This window comes from Venturia canescens, chromosome 4 (genome assembly GCF_019457755.1).
Source record: "Venturia canescens isolate UGA chromosome 4, ASM1945775v1, whole genome shotgun sequence".
NCBI lineage: Eukaryota > Metazoa > Arthropoda > Insecta > Hymenoptera > Ichneumonidae > Venturia > Venturia canescens.
In genome coordinates, this window is record NC_057424.1 from 19,930,347 (window position 1) to 19,949,624 (window position 19,278).

The 19,278-nt window shown below is 44.2% G+C and overlaps 1 protein-coding gene and 2 long non-coding RNA genes across 5 annotated transcripts in view; 1 reads left to right on the forward strand and 2 right to left on the reverse strand.

Annotated features, from left to right (window-relative positions):
- Positions 1 to 19,278, forward strand: part of stumps (DBB domain-containing protein stumps) — a 31,449-nt gene that overhangs the window by 9,071 nt on the left and 3,100 nt on the right. The window contains exons 1-10 of one of the 2 annotated variants that reach the window (XM_043415633.1): positions 9,124 to 10,046; positions 13,898 to 14,478; positions 14,763 to 15,059; positions 15,216 to 15,351; positions 15,553 to 15,743; positions 15,870 to 15,942; positions 16,206 to 16,541; positions 16,853 to 17,287; positions 18,686 to 18,808; positions 18,912 to 19,232. In XM_043415633.1, the coding sequence (XP_043271568.1) occupies positions 9,995 to 10,046; positions 13,898 to 14,478; positions 14,763 to 15,059; positions 15,216 to 15,351; positions 15,553 to 15,743; positions 15,870 to 15,942; positions 16,206 to 16,541; positions 16,853 to 17,287; positions 18,686 to 18,808; positions 18,912 to 19,232 (2,545 nt within the window). In that variant the 5' untranslated portion in view covers positions 9,124 to 9,994. Of the gene's footprint in view, positions 1 to 9,123; positions 10,047 to 13,897; positions 14,479 to 14,762; positions 15,060 to 15,215; positions 15,352 to 15,552; positions 15,744 to 15,869; positions 15,943 to 16,205; positions 16,542 to 16,852; positions 17,288 to 18,685; positions 18,809 to 18,911; positions 19,233 to 19,278 lie in introns of those variants that run through there. The other variant, XM_043415632.1, reaches the window with a different exon arrangement.
- Positions 7,595 to 14,780, reverse strand: LOC122408689 (uncharacterized). Its single transcript, XR_006260516.1, has 3 exons — positions 14,670 to 14,780; positions 8,121 to 8,394; positions 7,595 to 8,049 (listed from the first exon to the last, which is right to left on the reverse strand). It is a non-coding gene; the product is annotated as an uncharacterized lncRNA (long non-coding RNA).
- On the reverse strand, positions 15,029 to 16,324 carry LOC122408688 (uncharacterized). 2 transcript variants are annotated; one of them, XR_006260515.1, is made up of 3 exons: positions 16,192 to 16,324; positions 15,485 to 15,649; positions 15,029 to 15,332 (listed from the first exon to the last, which is right to left on the reverse strand). It is a non-coding gene; the product is annotated as an uncharacterized lncRNA (long non-coding RNA). The 2 variants fall into 2 exon arrangements; XR_006260514.1 differs by lacking the exon at positions 16,192 to 16,324 and having other exon boundaries at positions 15,029 to 15,089; positions 15,185 to 15,332; positions 15,485 to 15,613.

A 19,278-nucleotide genomic window follows, 5' to 3' on the forward strand; every position in this document is an offset into this window, starting at 1 on the left:
TTAACGACCGACTCCTCGCTCGTTCATCTCCAATAACACGTTTTTGTATACAACTCGAGCCTCCGAGGGTCTTCAGAACTGTCGAATCAGTACAGAATGTCGAGACAACAAGCACAAACGCTTCGCATTGTTCGACACACAAATACCTCGATGCCGAATATTCTCAATATTCTTAACCAGCGAGTACAGAGTTCCCACGAATCGTACAGACCTCGATGCCGTTGTACGCCCGCATGCGTCCGATCCTCGACTAACTATACGAGAATTCCTATCGCAACGACACAATTCACAGTACAATTCACAGGCCACGAGACCCTTTGACAGACGCAACCAGCCAAATCAATTTTCAATTAGTAAACGCGACGTTCGTTTGAAAAAGCCTATTCTCGGTATCGATGATTATCTCAGCGAAGCCAGATATTTTCAATTGGTCTGCTTCGCTGGGAACACGGAGATTCTCATTTGGAATATCAATGAAGTGTCGAAAGGCTGATAGCTCGACGAGCTCATCTCCATTTATGCTTTCGCACGAGAAGCATTAATAGAGATTGGCAACAAAAGTCCTGAAAAATCGTTGCCGCCGACACGTCGGAGAAATAGTTTCCGAACTAATTTTCCACCAGGCGAATCCTCAATTCCTCTTCTAAAATGCAGCGATTCGATGAGTGCAGGAAGCAATCAAATGTACTGAACCTGATGGAGTTCCCTCCGACTCGTTCCCACAAAGTTTATTCTGAATTTCAAGTTCGTCGAAGGTTGAATTACTTCCGGTTCGAGGCTCCGTATTCCGAGCCGGTTTTGACTTCTTCTTCCGCAGCTTATGCCTTCTTCTCACACATATGAATAGTTCGAAACGTATTTTATTCAGCGTGTCGAGGGAGATTTTTCACATCGTGGTCACGAGAGCTCGACCATCACGTAGACTCCTCTCCCCTCGTGTGTGAGCGGGCATCGGAGATTCTGCGGATAAGAGACGCGTCGCGCGAGGGGCTCAGCCTTCTCTCGACCTCCTCTCCGCAGTCCTACCTCAGATTCGCCCGATTCTCCCGGAAGTTGACTATTTAGTATTCGGGCTCTTGCTCAATGCTTTCCGACGCTCGATCACACACTTTTATTATCATGCGCGAATGCAATGGCCGGGGCAAGGAGTGGGAGGCGAGTTACCGTTGCCCCACCCCGGGAAAATTAATACGCAGCGAACGCCGCGTACTCAACAATTTACGATTTTACGTGCCACTCGATCATCTCGTAAACATCCATCCTCGCCTGCTCGATACACCGCAACCTCATGTTGTTCCAATTCTTTATTCAATTGAGCTTCTGCATCGTGTTCATACGGAAGGACGCGTGTGCGTGCACCGTGTTTTTCCATAGTTCATTGAATCCTACAATCGTTGACCTTGTTCAAAATGTACGTCATTTGATCTACGATCTACGACGGTGGACGATGAGCAGTGACGGCTCATCGTCTCGCTTTGGCGCTTCCCTCTTCGAGTCACGAATAACTCCGCGCCCCCCATAATCCTCGTCTCCGAAGCGTTCTTTGCTACTGTTTCGACCGACGCGATTCGAAGCTCCTTCAATTAACTACGTGCATCCAGTTGGTCTTGGCTTTCATTCTTTATGCATTGGCGATATGATCAATCTGGGAGAGTGAGGAAAGAAATTTATTGATGAGGAACGACGTACAGGGGGAAATTGGCTGGCTCAACGGGCAGTCGAACCATTCGGGGGACTAGCTTAAATTAATATTTTTCACAACAAAAACGCGTCGCGTCGATCCTACAAACTTCATTTTGTTCTTCACGATTAAGTGATCCAATGAAAAATTTTGTTGGATCAAAAAATCTGTTTTCTCGCTGCACTACACGGGTCAACACGAAATTTGACGTTGACGTTTGAGTATGAAATTTTGGTAGATTGGATCATATTTGAAAATCAGTGATTTCAATGCTCATTTTATAATGAAACCATGGCACTGAAGTTCGCAACGTTGGAGCCCAACGAAATGATCTGTAAAAGTTCTCCAACAATTCCAGTAATTCTCCAATTCTGTTACCTACCTAATTTGCAATTCGTAGTCACTCAATGATTCGCGAAATAAAAAGTTGGTAAAAAAATCATACAAAGATGAATGTAGGATTATTTTGATTCATTTAACTATAAAACTAGCTTACAAAAAAGTGAAAAATTATTCAAAAATGAACACAGGCCTTGCTGTTCCATGTAAATCTATGTTCTCTGCTCGTACGAAACACCTGATTGTTATTCATCACTCGAGTGTCATCTGAAGACACTGTCCGAATGTAAGAACCCCACTTTTATCCCTGGGTGTTTTTGAATTTATCAAAATTCATGAAAATTCATATGAAAACATGAAAATCCGTATTACATCACTGTAAATATCGCAAAAGCAAATTTGATTTTTTCTTCGTTTTTGTGCATAATTAAGCACAAAATAATGAAATTAAATTGAGGACAAACAGCAATATTTTTTTGTAGACTCGTGTTATCAGCGTTGATTTGGTTGGAGTTCAGAAAAAGGGGAAAAATATGGCAAGCACTAAAATCCTTCGCCGATTGTTTCGAGTTTATTCCCGACCTGTTCTCATTCGAGGAAACTCCATTTCGTAAAGCCACGGTCATCGGAGTATCTTTCCTCGCGTAAGAATCCTCGTAACCGCTGCGTTTATATTTTCCTATTACCAGCAAGCTTCGGTCAGGGGGTTAGCACATTATTTGCGAAATGCCGCAAAATACTGTTTGCAGTAAGAGCTGGCGACTTCCGTTGGCATTATGTGAATGAATTATTTGGAGTGTGACTTTTATGTGCTTGGCGACCGGAAGCTGCGACTCGTTTCTCCCTCGGTTTTTTTCTCTGTACGCATGTGTGTATAATCTCGAGCGTACACAGAAGCGCACGTGCGCATTGACGATTTCGCTTTCGGCTGTCTCTCTCGCTCGCGCACCCGCGCCGTGGCGACACGGGTTTATAAACCCCTGGCGCGAGGCACTTCCGGTCTCCTTCCGTGCTGCGGCACGAGTTGGCAAAAGGGTTAAATCACGGGCCAACTTGTGCCTTTTTATATACACACACGCACGTATGCATGGTAGCCACGTGCGAGGCTCTTTGTATATGTAAATATAAAAAGTAACCGGGAGCTTCGTGCTCTAGCGGCGAGCGATCGACGCATCCGGTTTTGCATGCTGTTTCTGTCCTGCGTCGTTTGTTGTTGGTATCGAGAGATCGCTGAACTAATAATCTTTTACGAAGACAAAACTATGAGGAGTTCGGGACGCCGAGGCTTGAAAAACGCTCAATAGGAGCCCACCGATTTGTTCCTAAACGAATTTCCGGTTTTAGCCATTTTAGTTGGAGCAATAAAAAGTGATATTAGCTGATCCCCAAGAATCAATTTTCCCCCGTCTAGAGTCCTCCGAGTAATCGCAAGGGCGGAGAAGAAAATTCACGTAGAAATGAAGGGACGATTTCTCGATAAATTCAACACGACAAACGGACTGCGGCTGATGGTAAGTTCGTTCCGGGAACTGTTTTATCTACGAAAATATTTATCATCAGCAGAGTTCCGGTTGAGCGGACGTTCTCAGAGCCTGATTTCAATGACGCAGTTCGTGTTTCGAGCACTCGCATATTCGAGTCTAATTTTCCTAGTTTAAACGAAAACATTTTCGGGAAAGTTAAAAAATAATTGGCTCAACGAATTTAACATTTGTTGAATTCAACCGGATTTTTGGTACCTGGAAGAAGAAACTTCAACAGCGTAAAGTATATTTAGAACGTTTGCGGCAATTTTCCTATGCTCATTATACTTTGCAATGTACCGATAACTTCCTGATGTGACTGGCTAAACGATCGGGATCGTCGTACGGCCGACGTCGACGTCGTCGTCGCCGTACGACTTCCGGTTCCACCCCCTCGAGTTCATCGCTTACGCGCCCGACGAGCTTCCGTCTCTCTGCTACGCCTATAAGCATTAATGTGCTTGACCTGCAAACGGACTCTCAGCCATAACTTTCCGCCTCGTAATACGTGCATAAATCGTGCATCCACGACGCCGCAGTATCAAACGCGGAACGCTTCACGTTCAATCGACACAAATTTTCTTCTCTCATATTATTTTTTTCAAATCCCATCTAATTAGCAAGTACTCGAACGATTTCGACAAGAAATAATTGAATGAAGACTTTTTCACTCCGTTTGATAGAAAAAAAAAAAAAAAAAAAAAAGTAAAAAAGTAAAAATAAAAATTTTCGAAAAATTCATGACAGACACGAAAGATGAAACGAAATTTTACCATTTTGAGACGATTCGAAATGAGAGAGCCCATGGCGATATTTAAACACGAGGATTTCAATGTAGACAATGACAAGGTTCGAGAGCAAAGAACTTTATCTATTTGCTACATTGATAATCATACAGCAGAACTGTCAGAAGCGAGATGGAGAGAGAAAGAATCTTGCGCAATTCGCGTACCCGCGTGTGTAAGCGTCCCGTTTGTAACGAGACCTGATTAGTCAATACACGATGTCCGGCGTGTGCGAGATTCGTTCGAAGGACCGGAAGTCAATGGCCTTCCTTTCTTCGCACTCTTTCCTCGCGCGATTCCCGTAACAGATGCGAATGTAAATAATAATGGAGTGACAAATTGATCGAGTGTCGAAACACTTATCGAATATTTAAATTCTATGAAATCTATTTTAAGCCCAAAATATAAATGACTCTGTTGACTCATTGTTGAATGTTCGTGTATTTTTTTTCGACGTTCGATTCATTGATTGAAGATAATATGAAAATTACGATCGTCGTGACGAGTGTGCACTGCAGCTAAGATTTCCACTTTTTTCCTGTTCGTGCAGATTCGTTTGCTGCATTGTGAACAAAATGTCGAAAAATGTAGCCCTCTTTCATGGAACTGGAGGGGGAAAGCACTCAATTTGAGTGCGAGAGCACTTTTTAGAGTCGAACATCGTTTTCGGTTTGTTTGTCACGTTTTCATGACGCATGAAAGATTTTTTGACGAGGCGTTTTCTCTGTAAAATAAAAAATTGAGTCAAGCTATTCGCTCGAAAATCTTTGAGGATCACTCGTTATTCTTACGCGCGTGTATGATTTTTTTTCTATGTTCGTCGTATAACGGTACAACGTACGATCATGCGAAACGAGAAAGTGGAGGCTCGCCCGAAACTATTTCGGTTTTCACGGTGTCATTTCTCCCGCTATTATTTTTATCCCCGAGAAACTTAAGAATGTTGCACGAATCTTTCCACGACTCTACGGTTCTGCTTGCTGCATTTTTCGTTCGATTTTCTGGTCCATTGACTTGACTTTTCAAAATAACCAGTGGAGAACAGCTGGAAATTTGAATCCTCGGTAATTGGCTGATCGATGGAACTGAACTTTAGCTCATTTCATTCCGTAAGATTTTCATCGCTGGAGAAAAACAACTCGAAAGCTCCGAGCTCTCGATTCAACGCTCTCTCTGCCGCTGCAAGAATAACGAATTGTATAATCTCGTTGGATTTAATGGCAATTTGCATCCACGATTATCCACATTGTCTGAGAATGTCAAGCACATGATCCACCGGTCTCTCCGCTGCGCACGGTTTCCCGGATTATTATCTCAGTCCCTTAAAGCCTTGGCGAGACTACAGAGGGAGTAAGAGGAACGGAGAGAAGAAAGAGCCGGTATTAAAGGACGCCTACGCTTCGCCATTCGTCCGAAACAAGGCGGTGTTGCGCGCACGTGGAAATAAAGCTAAGGGTCTTTCTTATCGATCTAAAAAAACGACTGCACTTGTGCAGCGATGAAAATCGAATCGCTTGTGAGTCGTAGAACTGTCAAAAAAAAATTGAAAGAGCAAATGAATAGAATGCTTCTTTTATGTCGTTGTGAGGGGATCATCCGCTGTGAAAAATGCGGCTGATAGCAGCCGAAGGTGAATTCTTATCTATTCTCACAGTGTACCGTCGAAGGATCGACGAAAATCCGTACCTGGGAAAATCGGTGGGGCGAGAAAAGCAGAGATTTGTGACACATTTTCTTGTGTAACCGATTTTTATCATGTTCCTCGCCCCAAGATTGTCGGTGAAGATTCTCGGAGTCGTTCGAATATGAAAATGTGTGCAAGCGAACAGCAGTTGGTACGAGCATAATGTGATCCAGTTTCCAGTTCATAGTTCGTTACTGCGCAATAATCGATTATTGGCAATTAGATGAGAGAGTGACGCATCTTACGAGACCGTTCATCAACATATCCCCGGATAAATCTTCTTCGCCATTTTCACTGATGGCATCGATCCCGAATTCAGGAACGCATTCAATCTTTTTAACAGTGGGAATCTTTTTCTTCGGATTTTCAGGCACATTACCGACTCGAAGGCGTTCCTGACTGAAATAAAAATACAAAAGAAATGAATTTTCATATGAGAACGCATTTTTCAGCGCCAAAATGTTGATGCGCCAAGAGTAATCGTTTCTCTGAGATAAATATGAAAATGAAAGATTCAATAAAAATGACGAACGGCCATATCACGAAGTACTCGAGTTTCGGAGGTCTGCTCACGCGACTGTATCACGCGCGAAACGATACAACAACTCGTGGCATGCAAGTGCTAACTTTTTCTCGAGATTCATACTATACTCGGTTGCCGAATAACTTTTCTGTCATCGCGAATGAGCGATATGAGATTTCCGCGAAGACGTGTTCACGCTCGAGATGCTGCAGCTGGACCGTCTACGAAAGATCGTCTCTCTCTCCGCTCCCTCTCTCCTTTGGTAGCATAATACGAAAGATGCAAATGCGTTTTTCATCTTCCCATGAATATTTTCTTGACGCATTCGTAACGCCCTGACGTCTTAAATCTCTCATCGTTCCAGGCCTCCGAAATTTTCCTCGTACCCGTCCGAATGAAAGACCAAGTATAATAACGTGAAAAGGACTCTCCGGGGAGCGTTATCTGAGAGAAAGAAGAGGACACAAAAATGAAAAAAAATAGGATCCCAAAATGTCGAAACCGCTGGTCCAGCGAGTAACTTACCCTCGCCCTGTTCGACTCTATTGGCAAATGTTCACATTTAGTTCCCACTCTTCGTCTCTCATCCTAGCTATGAACCCAAGCAAAATATATTTTTTTCGTGAGGCCTGTTGCCACCAGACTCGTCCACTGTCCCCATAAGTCTCAAGCCAATTTATATTCCCATCAAATTCATTCATCAACTGACACGTAGTATTTCCAACGAAAGCAATGGACTCGAGACTGAGGCAATATTCGACGCGAAATAACATTTTTTGTAACTAAGGAAGGGAGACCCAAAAAATGGGATTGAACCGATAATTTCGAAAGTGCTCTTGGATCATTAACCGTGAAAGCTCAATTCAAAATACACGTGTCCAAACTCGTATAAACAATGAGAAAAAACATCTCACTTCGGCTTCCTTCACAATGAATCCATTGTTATTATAATTCGTGACACATTACTGTGCGTATACTCGGACGTCGAGTGTTCTCAAAAGATTCAACGTGCGCGCAACGAGCATATAAAACGTGTAGGAGGATACTCATCGTGTCGGAAGGGACATGCGTGCTGCTAATTCAGTTCACGTCACGATTATAGTATCTCTATGTACCAGTTACTGTATTTTGTTGCTCGCGATTTGTCAACGATGCTTTTGCTCCACTCTGTTTCTCTTCCCCTCTACATTTATCCGACAACTTACAACCGAATCTCATCATACTGACTCACTTCGCTCATTCAGTCCCTCTCTTTCTCCCTCTCCGTAATTTCCTAATTGGGCAGGAGCAATTTCTGCGTTAAGCTCTCGCAGCGTGGGGAGAAGAGCTGTCAATCTGTTCGCCACTTTCTCACTCTCTCTCTGTTTTAGACACGGAAAGATACGACGAGTCCTATGACGTTTTCGAATCGTTTTGTGCTTCGATCTTGGCGCATCCATTTCGCAGAGCATCGAATTAAGGCGTTCGAAGATCCTCCATGTTTTGTTGCCCTTCGATGTCGTCTAGATGTCGGGCTGTAAAGTTCCAAGAAATCTCGGAATAACTTGGACCGTGAAACCCAATGGAAAGACTATTATTTGCGCACCTCGATTATTCTCGAACAATTTTACTTTCGCTGTTTTGTGCGAGGGACAAATGTACTAAATACTCGTCAGTCATAAAGCGTCTTTAAAATCCCACGTTATCGTCGATCCTATCGCAGAATGTGAGTGTAAAAAGTGGAGTTCCTCGAAGACCTGGACAGAGTCCTACACAAACGGACGCCGATATCGAAGCAGTAGGAACCGATTCTCTAAGTTTGGTCACCGCAATCTGACGCTTCCTGATACGAGGTGGGAGCGGCTGGTCATCGGGAAACCCTGGAAAAAAATGGTTATCAGTAAAAGCTCATTTATTTTATGACAAATTATAAAATTTTCGATGACGAACAGTTTCCATCGAGGAAAATTAAACGCAAGAGAACGCAGAGACAATTTTATTACAAATTCGTCAACTGTCGTCGAGTCCCTCGATAAAAAAACTTCAAAACACTCCGGTCTTCATTGAAATATCGACAGAGCTCTGCTTCAATTCCTCATTCCCCTGCTTCGTCGATATGAATGAGCACAAACTAATTGGTCGATTGATAAATCGTAATTACGTAAGTTCGAGAGGTTTACGCGTCTACAGTTTATTCTTATCATTCGCGAAGGAGATAATTGAGCAGGCGATTGACCGATGATCGATTCGACGCGATTCTTCCAAGTAAACGCGGCTCGTTACGTCAGAAGAAGAATTTCTGTCTGAGTCTCGTGTCGGGGATTAATTCACAGTCGGCTCTGCGAATTCGGGTACGTGATCATTAGCCCTGAAAATATAATGACACACATGGAGTTAGGAGAGCTTTTAGACCGAGAGACGGAGGCGGACCTGGCGGACGTTAGCGGAGAAGGTGGAGGAAGATTCATGCGAGGGATCGTCGGATCTCTTTCTCCGGAAAAAAAGAGAGAGAAAAAGAGGAAGGGAGGTAGGGAGAGAAGCAGCGAGAGGCTAGCGATCCGAGGCTGTGTCAAAGCGCAAATCTCGCGCGTTTAGTTGGTAAAGGAGCCCGAAGTCGAGAGCAAAGCCCTGTAACGAATACCGAACGGAGTTTCACTCCAAACGTACATTTCAGTGGGTGCGCGCGCAACGACAACGAGCAAATCCTTGTGCTTCAAAGCATTGCCCGCGAGCGAGATGTTCATTCCGCGCATCGTGGCTCGCGTGGGCGGTTAACACCAACTACGAGGCCGCGGCACGGGTTCGAAATCCGTCAAGCATCGAATTTTCGTGCGAATCAGTGCTTTTTGGCCGGTGAAGAAAACGATGGAGCTCTGTGATCGAGCGATGACGAATCGCTCGACGAAGTGAACCCGAGTTTCCTCGTATTCAGTGCTCTACAAATTCGATTGAAATTCGAGGGAAAAAACGGCAGTTCAAGAGGAAACTGCAATGATGTGTGACTAATCGAAAATCTCGCGCTGCACGCATACTTTTGTCTCGCGTTTTAATTCCCCCGTTCCGTTTAAATTGGAGGCGCTGTAACGAGCCATTTGAAGAAAGAGTGCGAGAACGCACATGAGAATTCCTTTTCTCTCCTTTCTCTCTCTCGCACACGCTCTTCTCTCCTCCCTCTAATCTTTTATAGTTATTGGTACAGTAGCCGCTCGGTTGTACCGAGTAAACCTCATCGTATTGGAGTTCTAAGAAGCTCCCAGCCCAAGAGCGTAGCTGAGGAACTTGGAGAGAGAGATAATCGCCGAATTGGCATAAGCTCGTTAGAGCAAAGGAGCGAGAACGAAAGAGAAAGAGAGAGAGAGAGAGAGAGAGCGGAGTTTAAGCCGGCTCGCGAATTCTCGAGCCAAGATCATCGCATCGGTGAAGTAGTGTGTATGTGCCGCCTTGTCTCTTCAGTCTCGTGTCTCCTTGTCTCCGATCAGGATGAGGATGAGGGAGGAGAATCGTTACGCCGAGAGGAGCATCGCATATTTTGGTAAATACGATCTCGATCGCGGCTTATTTTCAAATAAACTTGCGTTACATTTCATCGGCGAAAACTGATCAATTTATTCGGGTCACGAACCAAGCGAAATGGCTGAACGACAAAATTTCATTGAGCTCGAGGGAATCGACGACTTCGAGCACCTTTTTAATTCCAAACAAATAAATTAATCGTTTTTAAAATGCCACGACGCCGTCATTGCCTCATGCGCGAGCGATAGAACACCGAACGAATCATACTTTCCATGCAAACTGTACGCGAGAGCAGGCTAAAATATGCAAGCTCATCACCGAGTGCCATTCGTATCCACGAGCCTCTCGTCTTTCGAGGATATAATTATCGCGTGTTAAAGTATTTCTTGCCGCATTAGCGAAGGCTCATGGGGTTTGTGCATTCTCACGCGAGCCCAGCGGCATTAGATAGAGCGCGAAGAAACCGCGGCGGGAAGAGTCACAGAAGCGGGGCGAGGGTGCCAGGGGCAAAGGGGGGAGGAAAGAAGATGTATAATTCTCATTTCAAAGGCGAAGAACGTGCGGGTGGAAAACGCATCTAAACATAATGTATGTGGACACTTTGCACATAAATATGCATGCGTAAAGGCTTACGCGTTGAGAAAGGAGGCGCTGAATATCCAAAGAGACGCAAGTCCGAGTCTTTCGAGCCTGAATTCGACGCTCTTCCGTCCTTTGCGCTTTGAGCACGAGATTCACGAGCTGGATCGTTCGTTTTGTTGATTCGCGTCATCCAACACGCTGCAAAGCCTCTCAAAATTGTTGTCACGTAGCTTTCTGTGCATACGTGTATATGGATAGCTGGACGCATACATGTGTGTACGGAGGAACGAACGTCCGCAAGTTTTATGGACATCGAGCCTAATTCGTCGTAGTCGAACGTTGATTCGAAACAATGGTGAACGGCCGTTACTTCCCTCGTCATCCGGCAGGCATTGGCGCCCTCCGAGCTTCCTATCCAAAGAGAGAAAAAAGGAAGAAGGATTGTGGGGGCTAAATCGAGAGAGATAGAGAGAGAGAGAGAGAGAGAGAAACTTTGAAGCCACTATCTTTCAACGCTGAGGAAAGGTGACAGTCGGATTTTTGCTGCCGGACATCGAATTCTACGGGCCGGTCAATCGAGTCTTTGCCACTTTCCTTACACCGCTTTATTTTCATCGGTTTAACGAGAAAATGTTGAATTCCGAGGGCTCCGATCGAGTCGCGCGGTTTTAATAATCTCCGAAGAAAAGTGTTTCTCGTTTTGGTGATTTCAAACTTTCTAAGGATCGGGAAAAATGATGGCCGAGTGTGCTGGCACGCCGCGCTCGAGGAGACGCCACCGACCGGATTTCCTCGATCTTTCCGGCGTCAGAACTCGTGAGTTCCGATCTCTAGACGGAGTTTAGTCAAATTTCTCGATCGATCGTCGCCCCCTCGCGATTTTACTTTTTCGGGTATATTAATTATTATTTATCGAACATCAGAAAATACGTCGATTGGAAAATCTAACTTCGATTCACTTGTTACAAAAGGCGGAAGTGCGATCGTCGATGCGCTTAACGAAATTTATGAGAATAAAAAAGCTTCTGTTGTCACGCGGCGGCTTCCAATTAAGAAGCGGAAACCAGAAAAAAACTTGATCTCCACGCGTAATATTGACCCCGCGGGTCAGCCTTGTCGCTGGCCGACGTTTTAGCTCTCGTAAATATTCTACAGGCGAGTCCGTCGATGAGAATTTCTCTGGTAACAACGGAGCTTTTGTTGTCTTTTTCCCGTGGCTCGCCGCGCAAGCGTTATCGTTATCTTCGCTTCTTCGACTCACTGACGAGTCCGAAGACGCCAGGCGATTGTGAATCCCACACGTACGACGAGCCTTTGCTCAAATTTCGAGGGGAAAATGAATTTTTCCTGAGGAAATTAGTTCGACGAAAAAACTAGCGAGTTTCGACATTTTTTTGGGTTATTCCCATCAACATCGAAAAATATCGACTCGCTGAATCATCGTCGAGATATTTGCTGCCGCAGCAGTGAAATTTGTCAAAGATTTCGCGACAGAAGTACGTAACGGGACCAAAAATACTGTTTGGGGTTTGATTTTTTCGTCCCCGATTGGCCCGTCCATGCGAGTAAATGTGTCTGCGTATGGGAAGATATCTCACGAGATGGCTGGATGAACGAGGAATAAATAAACGTAAGCCTTCCGTGCGAAGGAGAAGCGGAAGGCGCGTGTGGACGTTTTTTGACATGCGAAAGAAGAAGAGGAAGAAGCGCGTCGTGTTTGTACGGGTAAATGGGTGGTTTTGGAGCTATTCGACAGGCCGATCAGCATTTTTATTTTTAGTTCCAAGACCGCACAAGAAGTTACTTTGACTCGTTTACGAATTATTTTGACGCGTTTTATCTCGGATATTTCAATCGAGAAAGAAAGTTTGTGAATTCGAGGGGGAGGCCGGAGCGGCGGAGTCGGCGGTTCTCAATTGGGGCATCCGCAGATGCGAGTGGAGCTGTTAAAAAACCGAGCGCCGCTTGCGCCCTTCCGTCTCGCGAACGCCGGGGCAGAGAGCTCCCCGGTATATTATTTTTTTAATGGCGCACGCCCCCGCGCCAATGTTTAATTTCACATCGCACAAACATCCAGCCGCCCCAGGAATTCACGTCCTCGATTTTCTCCGCCGGATACACCGCCGCGCTGCGTGCTCCGTCCATTAGATTTTCTTTGAAATTTATACTTTACGCTTTTTCTCCCTGCCACACTCTATTTCAGTTCGCACATTTGCGAAAGTTAGCTGCACCACCAATTTATGGCTACGACTGGAATGAATCATGAGCCAGCTGGCTCAGGAGCGACAGGAGCAAAAGCCTCGGTCCGAATGCGAGCGAACGTAACGGAGGAAACAAAAAGTTTAACTCGTGCAATAATTTCGTCACTCTTCGACGGAATATCACTGAGAAAAGTCAAATTTACGACTGCGTATTTGAAAGGCTCGAGCAGAAAAATCAACATTCTTGGCACGATTTTGTTGTTGATCAACGAATAAGTCGAAGAATAAAATTACCGTTGATGTTACCTTGCTATTTTTATATCTCCCACTTTCCCTCAACTAAATTCTACATTTTTTTACACGTGCCCAACCCTGTGCCCCATAAACCCACCCTGAACGACCCAGTTCACGTGGCACGATGCTGCTTCGTAATATACAGGCGAGACACTCGCCCCACAATTAAGCACAGTAAAGCCGTACCTTTTTTAATCTCCCCGTCGCTCGTTTCAATTATCCCGCATTTAAACGACCCTCGGCGCAACGGTGACCCACAGGGTGTGGCACGTCCGCCCTGATCACCTCTCGTTAGTCCGAGCTCGAAAGATTCCCATAACAAAAATGACTCTCTTGATCTGGCCCCGTGCACACGCGACTCCGCAACAATACGATTTCGTGGCTAACCGAGTTCGACCGGAGGATATTATTTCTTGGGGATTTTAAAATGCGTGTCATGATCCTTTGAACGAAAAAATACAAAATACCGGAGACCTCCCGAATACTTTTTATTCTTATTCAACTTGTTTTGAATTTGAATACTGAATTTTAATGCTCTTGTCGTTTCGATCTTTTCTACGCGGCGAGAAATAATATTATCTTTTCATAAATTTATACTTTTTTTTATATTTTCAATGATGATTTTATTTTATTTTTCTGAGCGACTCAACATTTATGCAATGAAATACGATGCGCACTGAGAAAAACTCATCGTTTGTCCAATAAACTCTTCCCATCGGACAATATTCTTCGATTGTTAAAGTAACGAAGCGATATAATTCTATTGGAATTCATGATTTTCGTACGTTCGCAGGTTCTCGTGGACGAACAGGTGGAGCACAATCGAAATTGGAGTCGAATTCGAATGCAGGAGTGAACGAGGACCGGGATGACGTCGTATTCGTATCGAGCAAAGAGAGCGAAGCATCGGCGTTGTGGGTGAACTATTTGAGCGCCTGTTTCGAGCAAATAAGCCGGCAGCAGGGACGACCGCCTTTTTCCGTGAGACACGTCACCGTCGAGGACTCGACCGCAACGAGCTCGTCGATACACGAAAAAATAGGCAAAGCGAGATTACAAATCGTGGTCGTTTGTCCGGGGCTGCTCGATCGCGTCGCGACCAGACCCGAACAAGCCGCCAACCTCGCGAGACAATTGTCTCCGGAAAGGGTACTCGCAATGATGCTCGGCGTCCACGACGCTCACTTGACCGATAACCACAGATCTGCTCTCATAAATTATGCCTTGTGGAGAAAATTCTTCGTCAAGGATCAGGACGAAACTTTCGTCGGAGAATTCTTGGGCGCGGCCGTTGCCATCCTCGGTACTACCCCGGCTCCTGCTCTCAGAAACGACAAAACAACTTTTTCCGTGCATCCGAAAAAAGTCAAAATGGTTCGTGAGTAAAGATATCGACAAACGCGCTATTGGGGGAAAACAAAATTCTTCGTTGAACCTTGAACCTTGAAAAGCTTACGAATTATTTTGTCTACTGCCAGAAATATTCCGTTGCCCCCGTCGATTAAATTATGTTGTTTGTTTCGACCAACAATATTTCAATCTCGATTTGCTAAAATCATTTTTACCTTTCAACGACCATGTTTCGTCCCGAACTACGATTCGTTCATCACAATTTCGTCAAGGGATTTGATCACCGATATTTCGCTTGTTTACCTCAGGGACAAAATCGCGTTCTGGTCATATTGAACGATCCCCTGAGACCGGAAGACAACGTAACGGTGATAGTCGACCGTTGTGGCGAGGCGATAGAGATCACACACGTCAAGCGAAGGAACGCCTACGTTCTACAGTTCTCCATACCCGATCGATGCCTCGAGGTTTCAATGCTCGTTGGAGTTCGAGTGATGATCAATGGCTGCCCACAGGGTGTGAAGCAAGTCAAATGTGAGAGTAGGCTAAGGGAACTCGATCAGATTCTCAGGGCTCATGACAATCCTCTTGAATTTATGTGCCAGGTAAATAAATCCACATTGATCGATGCTAACCTTGATAAACGTCAAGATAATTCAATTTTGGAACGAGAAATCTTCGAGTGATCGAAGCACTAAAGTTGGAAATAAATTCGTCATTTTTCCGTTACTTTTCCACTCGTTTCGCGTTGTCTTCTTCAGACTTTTGGTTTCAACCCCGGAGACCGTGAACAATTGGACAATTGGATGGTGAATGCATTCCAGAAGAATTTGCCGCCCAGATTCGATCTGTTGTCAACTCCGAGTGGAGCTGCACCGCTGCAAAGAAATCAGACAAGTAAGACTCGTGTCCGAATTTACCAAAGCATATTTCGGTCGATTTTTCCATGAGGAAACAGTATTGAATCAAGGTTTTTCGCGTTATGCTGATCGAAAGGACGATTGATCGGTAATGTAATTGAGAAACTCACATTTTTGGTGGATCAGCTCGTTCCTTGGGCGCAAAACTCGTTCACATCAGTCGCTTCCTTTTTCACAGGTCCCGAAGAGTATCCAACCTTGCTACATTTCGCGGCGCGTTTCGGCCTCGAAAAACTCGCATGGCAATTGCTGGAATGTCCCGGTGGAGACGTCGCCTGCGACATCAAAAATGTTGCTGAGCTGACACCTGCTGATCTTGCGGAACAATCCAATCACACGCGATTGGCGCATCAACTCCGTGGCTACATGGTACAATTTTTTCCCCTTCACCGAAAATCATCAAAGAAATCGGTTTTTTTTTTTATAATAAAAACTAATCGAGTTGGTGAAAAATTTGCATGTTTCGTTGGGGACTCTTCCACTTGGCAATCGCAGCAAATGAACGAGTTTACGAATATGTACAGCTACCTCAAAGTCATCAGCGAATCGACCTCGAACCCTGGAGCAGGTGAGTCGAAAATTAGCCACTCGAGCAGTTGTTTTCATTCGACGAATCGCCGTTAAATCGTTCGTTTGGTTTGACTATTGAATTTTTTTACATTAAAAATCAAACTGAAGCAATTTTTAAATGACAAACTTTTGGTTGAACGCGAAACTGATGTTTCCACGAAATCGTTGAATTATAAAATTCGTGATAATCAGGAAATCACAATTGCTTCGAAGGAAATGATAATTTTTTAAATCATTTTTTCCCTACCATCTTTTCTCAAGCCAATGAGAGCGCTCCGTCGATAAATTGTGGAAATTCCGTATGCAGTGAGAACGAAAACGACAAAGAAGATTATTGCCGACCCCGACCACTGAGCGAGGCTTATTCGGTGCCACCGGCAGCCCGACCGATAACAGTTTCGACGTCAATGAACTTCGTCTCACCACCGCAATTACCACCACCGAATCCAACGACCTCGCCGACTCCGTGCGAGATGAATTACTCCGTTCTGCCACCCCCGACCCCGGTCCCGACCGCGTCGACCTCATCGGCATCGAATTCCCAAAGCAACGGTTTCGACCTTCCTCTGCAGGGTTACCTCAAAATGCATCCTGCCGGTAAGAAGATCGATAAATTTTCAAAACTTATAATTCTTGAGGCGAACGTGATATTGATTTTCAATACGAATTCTAAAATCCTCTGCACTTGGTTCTCGAATGCGGCGAATCGGCTGTCTCGTCAATATTTTTTCTCAAAACTTTATAATTTTTTATAAATTGGAAAAAAAAAAAAAAAATCGAAAATACGAGCTCGAAACTGTTTTGTCAAAGAATGAAATAAGAAAAATGGATGCAAAACCTTCTTCGTGGCTGAGATTGACGACGAAGTTGAGGCACCGTTTTCCCAAGACAATGGAATTCGATTTCAGGTCCCAAAACTCCGAGTCCAACGGGCGGCTCGTGCCCGGTTGCCCTGACAGGCTCGATGACCTCTCTGCGTTCGCAAGGGACGAATCACTCGTCGACGTTGAAACGGGAGGACGGAGCGTCGACGCCGACTTCCGGCCTGTCGAGAACGGCCTCCAGTTCAGGCTCCAAGTCTCGAGAAACCTCGGGTCCCCAGGACGAACTCCTCGAGATCATAAACGATTTTAAAAACAACGTTTTTACGATATCCGAGGTCGAGAGACTCGTCGATAATTGGCGGAACCGGAACGACGTGCAACAAAGCTTCAAGGACAAACAACGACAGCTGACAGCTATGAGGGACGAGTATGAAAGAATACAAAAGAGAATCAAGGACGAAATGAAGGCACCGACACCTTTCGACAGAATCAAAAAATTCTTCACCAAAACCAAAAAAGGTTCGCCATATGCTCATTCTTTTTGTATCCTCGAAATATTTTGATCGTTCAAAAAATCGAAAGTTCCAAATCACCGTGAACGCGAAAGTCTCAAAAAATATTACTCCAAAATTCAAAAGCTCGATTCATTCCTGAAATTCTGTATTAAGGCAGGGTGTCTAATTTTGACCGGAACAGAAATTTCATGACTTTTAAGGCTTTTTAAGTCAAGGAACAGGAATTTTTCATGACTTTTCTTATGGTTCTGATACTTTTTATTCATCTTTTAATTATAAAAAAATTCAATAAAAATAACAAAGAAATGATATTTTATTTTGAAATAAAGAATCTTTTTTTCTTACAAACTGTTCATTCGATATTCGTTTTTATATCGATGATGAGTATTGACGAACCAGACATTGTCGCCACCCCGCGAATTTTGAAATCATGTTGAAGAAAACCAAAAAATCGACAATGACAATGAGCGTTGCAGAGATCTTCAAAAATCAGGTTGTTTGGTCATTTTTCATGACATTTTATGATTTTTTCAGGTCCGAGTGTAATTTCATGACATTTAAGAATTTTCATGACTTTTCAGGTCGTTAGACACCCTGTAAGGCGAGTCCTTTAGGAGTCCAAAGAATCGGTTTTTTGCGGGAAATTTTTTAGAGGGGATAGAATAATCTGATCATTTTCAAATTTGGACATGAGTTTATTATAACGGTCGAGTTTTAAAAAAAAATATTTATTTGGGCTGCCGAAGAAAAATGGCGGCGTTATTAAGGATCTTCGGAAACGCGTTTCCCGCGACATCGAAAACTGCTCCAGTTGTCTGTCACTCTTTTTCTGTTGACCTGAAAATTATTTAATACGCGTCATTCGTTTATTGGCACGTTAAGGGGAAAGATGCATCTAAAAAATGATGACAAAACGCAAAATTGAACATTTGCCAGCCTTTTTACTTGAAAGTTCAAAATTTCAACAATTTTTCGACATATTTGACCCCGAAAAAGTGATTTATTCATCCGCTACTTTTTGAAATTTAAGTGTATCCTTGCAATAATATTACTGAAAGTAACCTCCCAAAATTTCATCCAAATTAGTCGATAACTTTTCGAGCTACGAGCAGTTTTTTTCAAAAGTACGATCATCGCGTAAAGTTTAAAAACGTGAAAACTATTAATTGCAATGGCTTCTGATTACATGCGATTACTCCGCGAATATGCAATATTTTGTGAGTTTTCCATTCGCCAGTATTCTTTGGGTATCATACTTTCGAAATATGTAAAAAAAAAAATCGATTATTTCAAAATTCCAAAAGGATTGCTCGCCTTAAATTAGCACGAGAAATTCTTATTTCTTCACGTTTACTTTTGATGTGCATACAAATTTTGAAATGCAATGAATTTTTAATCACAGACACAAAGGACTCATCGGTTCAAGGTGAAGACGCATCGTCGACGACGAGCAAGGCCGAGAGTGCGAACGGGAGTTCGGGCGATCGGCGCCCAATGAGCAGTCTCAGTCTCCACAGTGTATCAAGTACGTGAAAAAGAATTCAATCGAAAATCCTCCAAAAGCGTATTCATTTTTAGAAGAATGAGTTTAATCGCAGATTTTGCTCTGTTCGTTGGCGACAATGAAGGTTCCTCGTCCTCGGGTCGAATGAGCATAATAAGCGGCTGTAGCGGCACGAGTCTCGGGGACAGTGGAACCCACTCGGACCCCGAGGACCGTCGAGTTCTGCGAGGCTCGCGGGAGGACAAGGGCGGAGTTATGGCGTACGAAATTCCACCAGCTCCGAAACCCTTCACCGGAAGATATTCCCCGATGCGTTATACGGCTTCGCCGAGATGCCTGTCGACGAACAACGAGCACGACAACCGTCGAGCGATTCCGGGCTCGCAGCCTCCCGAAGGCAGCGAGTATTACATCGCGTTTCCGGTCTCGGGACTTCCGATTCACTGTAAGTCTGTTTTAATCTGCTTTTCGGGCTTTTTCGCGGGCTCGGG